Source organism: Protobothrops mucrosquamatus, unplaced genomic scaffold (assembly GCF_001527695.2).
Source record: "Protobothrops mucrosquamatus isolate PMUCROS unplaced genomic scaffold, P.Mucros_1.0 scaffold1802, whole genome shotgun sequence".
Classification (NCBI taxonomy): Eukaryota; Metazoa; Chordata; class Lepidosauria; order Squamata; family Viperidae; genus Protobothrops; species Protobothrops mucrosquamatus.
The window spans coordinates 196192-206082 of record NW_015387939.1 but is presented as its reverse complement, the minus strand read 5'-3'; the positions used below and the strand labels follow the sequence as shown (position 1 = coordinate 206082).

Below are 9891 nucleotides of genomic sequence, written 5' to 3'. Positions count from 1 at the left end.
TTATTATTATTATTATTATTATTATTATTATTATTATTATTATTATTATCTCATCCATGGAATGATGAGAGTTGTAGACCAGAGCTAGGAAAAACTGCCATTAACTACACAGTTCCAGTCTCATAATAACAAACCATACTTTATGAAAACAGTTGCTAAATTTTCTATTTCCATGACTGCCATGTGGAATTTTGTTTGTGTAACAACAGTGACCATGCTCCCGAAAAAAATATCCAATTAGTATTTTTCTATGTTGTCTTACAGCCTGAGTTTGTACATAGGTTTAAACCAAATATATTATCTAAATCCAAGTGACCATGACCGAACAAACCCATGGTTTAATAAAATACTAGATTCAGGAAATATACGTTTGATCTCATCAGAAAGAAATGAATCTGGTTCATCAGAAAAAAAAATGAATCTAGTATCAGATCCCTCAATTTCTCCAATTTTAATTTGGGTGGAGTTTGGACAGAGTATAACTATGGTGGAGAGGAAGATGAGTTTGAAGGCCCCTTGTATGGGAGATGGAAACTAGCAAAAGAGGCGACCCAGTATCCTAAATCTCATTGCTCCACCAGTTTCACTAAGGGCAAGGGATAATGAGGGTTGCAGTCCAAAATCTCTGGAGGACATCTGATTATCTACATGTGGCTCCCCACTTGTCCCTCCTATGAGATACATAGAAATTCACAGTCACTGCTTGCTTAACCCATTAGAGGACAGTAACTATTGATTCACAGCAATCCTCTCAGTGCATTTAGTCCCACTGGAAAAAAACGGGGCATTTAAATACCTTTAACTATGAGTTGCCTTGTAGCCCTTTGAGATGTCAGTTTAACGGCAACTCTGTGGAATGCAAAGGATTGCAGGGTATATATCCTAATTCTCTTCTGTATGTGTGGCACAGCGTTGGAAGATGAATTAGGTACTTTGTGTCAAGTGACCTACTTTTCATTTAGCTTTTTATTTGCCTCTGTTCTGATAATTCCTAACCCTCAGCTGGTTAAAAAGATTAACAGTCTCAACTGAGGAGGCTATTGCAGGCAGATTGCAACAAATGGTACCTTCCAATGTCCCCTGTATGAAGGGATACCTAAGTGACTTTGTCTATTGCTTTGGCTGTTTTTTTGACCGTTGTGCATGTTTTTCTTTTTTCCTTTTTCTTTCCCCCTTCCCCATTCCTAAAGTAAATGAAATATCCCCTATGCAGATGGGATTACAGTGAGATTTACTGAGCAAATTCTGTTTCTGTTGCACAGGGATTGATACCCCAACTATGGAATATTGTTTTTTGTTTGTTTTCTAACTAGATCCAAATCTGTATTGTAGTGGCTTGTTTTGATTCCTTACACTAATAAACATGAATCAGGAGTAAAAATAAAATAAAATAAAATAAAACAAAGCTTTATGGCAGGTTTGGGAAATGTATAATTTTCATTGGAAATAGTTGTGGCGAACTCTCTTTTCTTTCGCCATTATTTGCCAAAGTTTTAAAAAAGGAGTCTACTTGCACATATGGGGTCTTTGATTATGACTATTCGTTGTTTTGTGTTCATTGCATTTTGTTTCTTTGTTTTTAAATGTCTCGCAATTTGTAAGCCACCCAGAGTTGCTAGGAGTTGGGCAGCATATTAATTTAATAAATTATTATCAGCAAAACTTCTCATTCTATTTTTCTGTTGTTGTTAGTGTTCATATTAGCTTAACTCTCCAAGTGCTTCAGTGCATTTTAAAAAGAATACATCACTGCCACACTTGATGGGGCAAGCAGTCATTGTAAGCACTGGGTCTAGTCATACATGCTTATCTCTGTTGATAAATATGGTAGAAAAAGTTGGAACAATCAACTGGGATTGAAGTAGCTGCCAAATCAAAGGCAAACAGTTGTGGCATTCCGTATTAGGGTTTTATTGTATGTATAAAATCCCAAATCTTAGATAGTTTCCCCCCACTCCAATTAATTTCTTGTATTGGGAGAAGTGTTATAATTGCTTCATTTCCGGGTAAAATTGCTTGTTGCTTAAATATATAATTAGCTTTTTTGATATAAGCAAAGATGGGAAAGCGTGATCTAATATGAAAATCTATGTCTGTGATTTTAACATTTGGCTGTGCTAATTCCACGAATAAATGTGCAAATCTGAATTGACAGGGGATCCAACGAAGTGAATTTCTTTTTTGTTTTGTGAGAGAATACATTCTTTGTATGTTGAATTTGTGGTCTTTCCAATTATTAAGTAAATCCCCAGATTATAATAACAATTTTCTTCATATTCCTGCACTGCGTTAGTCAAAGTAGATTGTCTAAGTATAAAATAGTCTGGTATATTTTAATGACCCTTCTCCTCTGACACTAATTTATAGCTATTTTCTTTAGTGAATGGCCCATGGCATGGAAATTATTTTATGATGGCATTTATTTTCTCTTAGCATTGTTGCCATCTAACATAGCAATGAATCATGAGATTCCAGTGTGATCTGATATCTCCTTGTATTACTGATGTACTTGGAATGTATTGGAAAGTAAGAGGGAATTTTGTAGTGACAGATATGTTGTGGGTGATCTCTGATAGGAAGTCTGTCAGAAGATTCACTTTGAAAGTGGAGAAGTTCTCAACTTTCAGAAACCCTGTATAGTTTTAAATTAAAATATTAGCTTTTTCACTGAGTATCTGTTGAAAAACTCCAATACATTAGCATAAGAAATATTGAAAGTAGGCTTCCCTGTGTTTGAGAAATCATTTATATATATACAAATACATATAGATGTGTGCTACTTTAATTAGTTGTCTCCAAAATGCTCAAGATGGGTAAGTTTTTAAAATAAGAATATTGAGCAGCGCTGTTTTCCTTCAGAGAAATTTCAAGCACTTTCTTAAGAGTTGTATACCACAGGGAATTTCAGAGAGCATAGCTTTTGTTTCCTGAAATCCCTTCTCCTGGACTTTTAAAGGCCTTAGGATCTTTTTTCTGTTTTGCATCTGGTCATCTTGCACAGAGATCTTGGGAATTTCAAGGTGTCTAAAATAGGTTTAACAGTGCTGCTTTGTGATCAGGTTTCTCCAAAGTGTTCCTTCAGATACTTTGAATTTCAAGTCTCAGAATTCACTTCTATTGTAGGAATTGGTTCAATATGCCTTTTGAGGTTCCAAACTGTGGATGCAAAAGATTGTAACTGTCTTTTACTTACCAATGTATTGTGTCTTGGAATGTTATAAAAACTAAGCTCAGATTGACACATAATAATACACACACACACACACACAAATATTTGACTCTAGTATGCAAACCTTATTGCAGTCAGCGGAACAGATCTAAGCTCTTATATTTTGCATTAAAACTCCTTGCAGATTCTAAATCAGGTTGAATTGATAAAAAATGAAGGCTGAGCAGAAGCTTGTTAGGCTCTTCCTCTTTTCTCTTGCAGCCTCTGTATTCGATGCCAGAAAGTGCACAATTCATGAAAAAGAACAAGAACGACAGCAGTGGCAGTAGCCATGAAAGCAGCAGTGACATATCTGAATGGGAAGAGGAAGCTGAGAAAGAAGATGAAAATGGAAAGAAAGAGAAAAATGTCTCATTTGATCTTGAAGATAGAAAATTAATAGAGCGATCCAGTAAGTTATAGGAGGGGAATTGATTAATTTTTACATTAAAATAGTTATTTTTTTTTAAAAAAAAGGAGATTCCCTGGTCATTTAATTTTGTAAGACTCCTCGATTAAGAATGTTTTCTAAACATGGAAACGTATGTGATATCTTGAAATACTTCAGAAATGATATAATACAGTGGTGGCGAACCTATGGCACGGGTGCCAGAGGCGGCACTCAGAGCCCTCTCTGTGGGCATGCGCGCCGTCATCCCAGTCCTAGGCCTTCAGCTGGGTTTTATAAAACCTTTTCGCTTTAGGCCTCCCCCGCCGTGTACAAAAAAAAGGTTCAATCAATCAGTCAATTTCAAGTTCTTGCGGGAAAAAAAAGATCTTGCAAAGTTGGAATTGATTGATTGAACTTTTTAGTCCCACCCAGTCTGCTGTTACCACCACAGCCATGCCCACCCAATGGGCCACACCCACCCAATGGGCCACGCCCACCCGGCACCCGACGATGCATAAGTGGGTTTTGGGTTGCAGTTTGGGCACTCAGTCTCTAAAAGGTTCGCCATCACTGATATAATATATGTTTTCTTGTTATGGGGAGGCAGAAAAAGGGTATTATAAGAATTAAAGCACATTTAATTTTTTTTTAAAAAACCCACTCCTCCCCCATATGCCTGTTGATTGTTTTTCTCCCACAGTCCTCATAATTTAACAGCAAGGAGACCATAACTACAATCCAACACAATTGGCTATATTGGCTGGGATTGCTATGAGTTAGTTCAGCATCCTTAGTCTGAACTGAACAAATAAATCAGGCAATTGGACTAACACATTTGGTGGAGTAATAATATTTGATAATGAGCAAAACGCAGGAAGCGAGAATCTAAATGAAGCTCTGAGGGCACTGAAGTCTGTAGTCTACATGGCATAATAGAAAAGCTCCGTTGATTATAATTCAAGATATTTTGAATTACACCATTACCACTCACAATTAACTAAGGGAAGATTCTGAAAGAGATTGTGGTTTTGCTATTAGGTCTTTTTTGATAGCTATCAAAAGTGTTGGCACCTGTGTGTGGGTACTCTGTGTGCACGGTGGTGATTCAAAGGAACTCTCTTTATTGAATTTAATTTGTGTTTGTGTGTATATTTAAGCCTATTTAATGTTTTATATGTAGATTTATAATGCAGCATCCGTGGGAAAGAGACATACTGCAAGAACGTGGCCCGTAGTAATATTGCTCAATATAATCTGGTATAGATTATTATTTTTTTTCTTAAGAATCATGGGATGGGCGAAAATTAACAGGAGTGACACTCAGTATTTATCTGATATATTTTATGTTTCCATAAGATTTGATAGGATGGGAGAAATGAACCATTTATACTTCTGCTAAGCCAGGGGTAGGCAACCTTGTCTCTTTGATGACTTGTGGACTTCAATACCCAGAATTCCAGAACTAGCTATGCTGATTCAAGAATTCTGGGAGTTGAAGTCCACAAGTCATCAAAGAGCCAAGGTTGCCTACCCTTGTGCTAGGCTAAAGAGATGGGAATGAATCAGGTGAGTATAGAGAAAAGTAAATTCTCTTAATCTTACTTCTTTGATTCTTTCCTCATCAGTTTTGCATATGTGCATGGTAAAGTCCAGGGTATTGGAAAATAAGACCCAGGGAAGATATTTAAAGGCCACTTGCAACATTGGGTTGAAAAGTCAAAAAAAAAAATCCACATAAAATGGGCATACACAGGAAGAACAAGAATTCAGAATATATCCTGAGCAGATGCATGCAAGTTTGGAAGTTGTTACAGTTTTTTTAGTCTACAATTGTGATTTGGGAGAGGAGTTGAGTCTTTTGTATTCATTTCCAGGCAGAATGCACTGGAAGCAGCCTCTTAAAAAAGTCCCATCTTATGTGTCTACCACCTCCTCGACTAGTCCTATCAGGCGTTCTGTAAGCTGCCCACGATCCATTTCAGCTTTGACTATGCAAATACAAGCTGACAAACGCCCTTTCACAGCCAAACCAGCAATGCTTCTCTCTCGGTCATCACTTGCGAGTAGATCACACTCTTTAAATAGAGGTTCATCTGCTATCAAAGTGTCTCACACTGCCAACCAAGGTTCTGTGCATTCATCTGGGGTAAGTTAGCAAAGTATGTCAATTTTGTAATAGCAAATATTAATGAAGTATTTGGGTGGGTGGGGGAAGATGAAGAGCAATGGGTTTAATATTTTCCATTCATTTTGCTATCCAAACCATTATTTTTTAAAAAAAGTTACAGTGAGAAATTTAACTAGTTGCACTTGTGGTCAGGGGAAATAAAAGTGGCTTGGGCATTGTATTCTACACAACCACCTTGTTCTAAATGAAATTTTGGCTTCAAATCACAACATGAAAAAGTTTTATAAGAACTATACATTTGGATAATCAGAAGATTTGGAATCATTAGGAAAAAAAATAAAACCTAGAGGGAGGTTTTTGCAGAAACTCCTGGGGGTTGGGAATTGGTGTACCTATTTTATCAGATGAGTAAGGATTATTTGGTTTAGTTTTCTTTAGTTTTTCTTTTACATGTATATATACATGTGTATATTTTAAAAAGAATTCTTGCTCTTCATGGTGATAATTCTTGGCAATAACCACCAGTGATACTCCATCACTGGAGGTTTTTAAGAAGAGATTGGACAGCCACTTGTCTGGAATGGCATAGGGCAGTGGTGGCGAACCTATGGTACGCGTGCCAGAGGCAGCACTCGGAGCCCACTCTGTGGGCACACGCACCGTTGCCCCAGCCCCACCTCCTCCCACGGACCCCTCCTAACCAGCAGCACTCAGGAGGAGAGTCGCCCCCGGGCACGGCCCACGCAATGCTGCGCAGCCAAGGACATGGTAGCCGGGCAGCGGGGGCAAGACTCCGCCCTTGCACCCCATCGCGCTCAGATAATGCTGCAGGGTACGGGTGGAGGGCGTGGCCACCATTGTGCTGCTGGGCTGTCTGGCTGATCTGTGGCAGGCCATGGAGGTGGTGGGTGGTCCAGCGGGCACGGCGGAGCGGGGATGGTTGGGTGGTGGTGGTTTTGGGGCACTCGGTCTCTAAAAGTTTTGGATCTCCCTCTATAAAGCTTCAACCAGCTAAAACAATTGCTTTTTGTCCTATCCTTGGGAGCTATAAAAAATAAATCCATACTGTCTTCTCTATGACATACCTTTGAGCATATGAAGACTGGTATCCTATCTTACCGTAGTCTTTTCTTCTTTAGGCTCAATTTGCCTAGTTCCTTTAACTATTCATCATAGGATTTAACTTCCAGGCAATTCCAGCATTCGTTTTTGCACTTACAATTTCTCAGCCTCCTTCTTGTATTGTGGCAATCAGTATTGGTTACAGTATTCTAGATGCATTCGCACTATTGCAGTGTGAAAACAGAGTTATTACTTTCTATTTTTAAGTTATTTTTTTAGTATTTACATTGTATATTAGTTTAGTTATGGATTATTCCTTCCATGTTAGTCACTGTGTTTTTTCTTATTGTGTTTATTCATGGTTGTTATTGTTGTTTGCCACCAAACAACAACAACATTTTTTTTTAAAGTAGTTGGAGTTGGATAAAAAAATTAAAGTCAATTTTCAGGAAAATTGTCAGGAAATTACATTAAAAGCTATAAACATGTGAAATTACATATAAATATTCTATTTGTTAAGAAAACTTGCAAAGTAAAATTGTATTTTTAAAAATAGATCTTAAAAATATTTAAAATGATGGACTGGAATACTGCCCCGCTAACTTGAAGAATCAATTGAATTGAATTTATAATGATCCACATATTTCTACTGTACAGGTGAGGCAGTCCATGGCAAAGAGCTAAATAGCTTCTTTCTTAGGTGAAGAGGGCTATAGAGCTTCTATGAGCATCATTGACTGGAAAATCTTTAGGGAGGAGTTTCATGCAAACTTCTTTGCTACTGCAAGTGATGGGGAGATTTTCCATTTTAAACACTATAGGAGAAAAAATATCCTGAAAGAGCCTTTATTCAGATTTTAAAAAATTAATTAATTTGTTCCTCCAAATTTAATTTTTCTGGGAAATTCTTCAGCTCCTCAACATTTCTTTCCCCCCATTTAAGATTACCAGATTTGGATTGCAAAATGTAGATGACCACTAGATGTCAGTAAAGATATATATATATATATAGAACATTCAAAATCTGCTGCTATCTTGTGGTTGTTTGAATTTTTGCAGACTAGAATTGGTGAGTTCGCCACCTGCCCCCAAATGCTGCAGATACTCCTAATGGTGATTTGCTGAAATAGGTTGTACATATTATATTACTTCTTTACAAGTAAGCATAGGGTCTTGTATTCAGCCAGCCAGATAAATGGAAGTGTTTTTAAAATGTAGAAAAAGTATTTATTTAGAACAGCATCTATGATTTGAATTCAGCTATGAGAAATTTACAGTGCATTTATTCATTATTAACCCTTAGCACTTTAAATCAGTTACATTATCCATTGCTACAAAATAAATGGAGTCCATGATTATGTACGGTTCATTAATACTTTCAACCTATTTCTGTATTAATAATTACAAAGGTACACCATATGTTTAAATAGCACTTTATTCCATAATTCATAGAGCCTTATGCCACGCAGGAATCACGCTGATATAGTGGGCCTTCGTTTTCTTCTCTTAACCTCTTTCTACCTCTCCGATCATGCTCTGGAGGGTTCCCAAACACATTAGAGAAAATTTGCACAGAGGGAGGAATTTGCAAGAAAAAGAAGCTATCCATTTACTTTAAAAACCTCTGTTGAATTCAGGGAAGCCAGCAAGGATAGAAATAGCTATGTGAGAATAGTCCATGGGCAAAATCTTTTATGCTCATGAGTATCACAAATTACCCTTAGTGGTACAATTAAACAATTCTGGTCTCCTTTTCTTTAGGGAAATAAGGATTATGGGCAAAAGAAATGCCGTAAGCCTCTAAAACTATTTGCACTCTTTGCTCACTCTACTCGTACCCAAAGTTTTAGTTTTTCCCTTGATCCAAGGACCCCTTGGAGACCAAAAATAATTTTTATGAAGTGTGCAGCATATAGTCACACGAAAGGGGCGCATCCTACTTTATACAGGTAATCCCCGACTTACGATCACTATTGAGTCCAAATTTTCTGTTGCTAAGTAAGACAGTGGTTAAGTGAATTTTGCCCCATTTTACGATCTTTTTTGCCACAGTTGTTAAGTGAATCATTGCAGTTGTTAAGTGAGTAACATGGTAATTGATTCTGGCTTCCCCATTGACTTTGCTGGTCAGAAGGGTGCGAAAAGTGATCACATGACCCTGAGACACTGCAACCGTCATAAATATGTACCAATTGCCAAACATCCGAATTTTGATCATGTTTGATCATGTGACCAAATGCTGGAATGCTGCAACGGTTGTAAGTGTAAAAAACGGTCAAAAGTCACGCTTTCAGTGTTGTTGTAACTTCAAACGGTCACTAAATGAATGGTTGTAAGTCAAGGACTACCTATACCAGCCCAGGAGACTATTTTGAAAGAACCATAAAAACAGGGTAAATATGGCTTCTTGGCCTATTAATTTTCTTCTTGACTGTATAAGAGTGCTGTTTCCTTCTTTATTAATTAATCCACATTTATAAAATAAACTCCATAAGAATATATAGACGGCCTGTATGGGTAGGCAGGTCAAACTGGCTTCCATGCCTGCGATACCTCCAAGAGATCATAAATTAAAGTATGCTATTGTATTTATTTCCATTGTATGAATAGTGTTGTTGTCAAGGAAGGTATTATTTAGAATCTGTGTTTCCCTGAAAATAAGACCGGGTCTTATTCTTTTTTTTTTTGCCTCCAAAAGAGGCACCAGGCATCGGGGGATGTCTTTTATACTCAAATCCGGCACCGACAGCCCAGCCCAGCAGGTCCACTTCTTCTGGGGCCGAAGGGGCATCTTCATTCTGCAGCTGCATGACGGCCTGCATTTTGTAGCCAAGCCTTTCCAGAAGGCCTATGCAGCCGAGTACCGAGCTATGGATTTAACCCATAGCTCGGTCCTCGGCTGCAGAGGTCTTGCAGAACCAAGCTATGGATTGAATCCATAGCTCGGTTCTTGGCTACACAGGCCTTCCGTAAAGGCCTGTGACTGAGAAATGCAGGCCGGGCTGCAGAAGACGCTGCAGAAGAAGTGGGACAGTGAGGAGAAGCCTGGCTGCAAGGTAAGTGGGTGCGGGGCACGTGGGGCAGATCCACACCCCTACCCCC

The 9891-nt window shown here is 38.1% G+C and overlaps 1 protein-coding gene across 1 annotated transcript in view; it reads left to right on the top strand.

The window, feature by feature from the left end:
- The window catches only part of TTLL7 (tubulin tyrosine ligase like 7), a 60031-nt gene that overhangs the window by 30675 nt on the left and 19465 nt on the right, over window positions 1–9891 (top strand). The window contains 3 exon segments of the mRNA XM_015823221.1: window positions 3431–3624; window positions 5541–5753; window positions 7977–8012. Coding sequence (XP_015678707.1) covers window positions 3431–3624; window positions 5541–5753; window positions 7977–8012 — 443 coding nt within the window.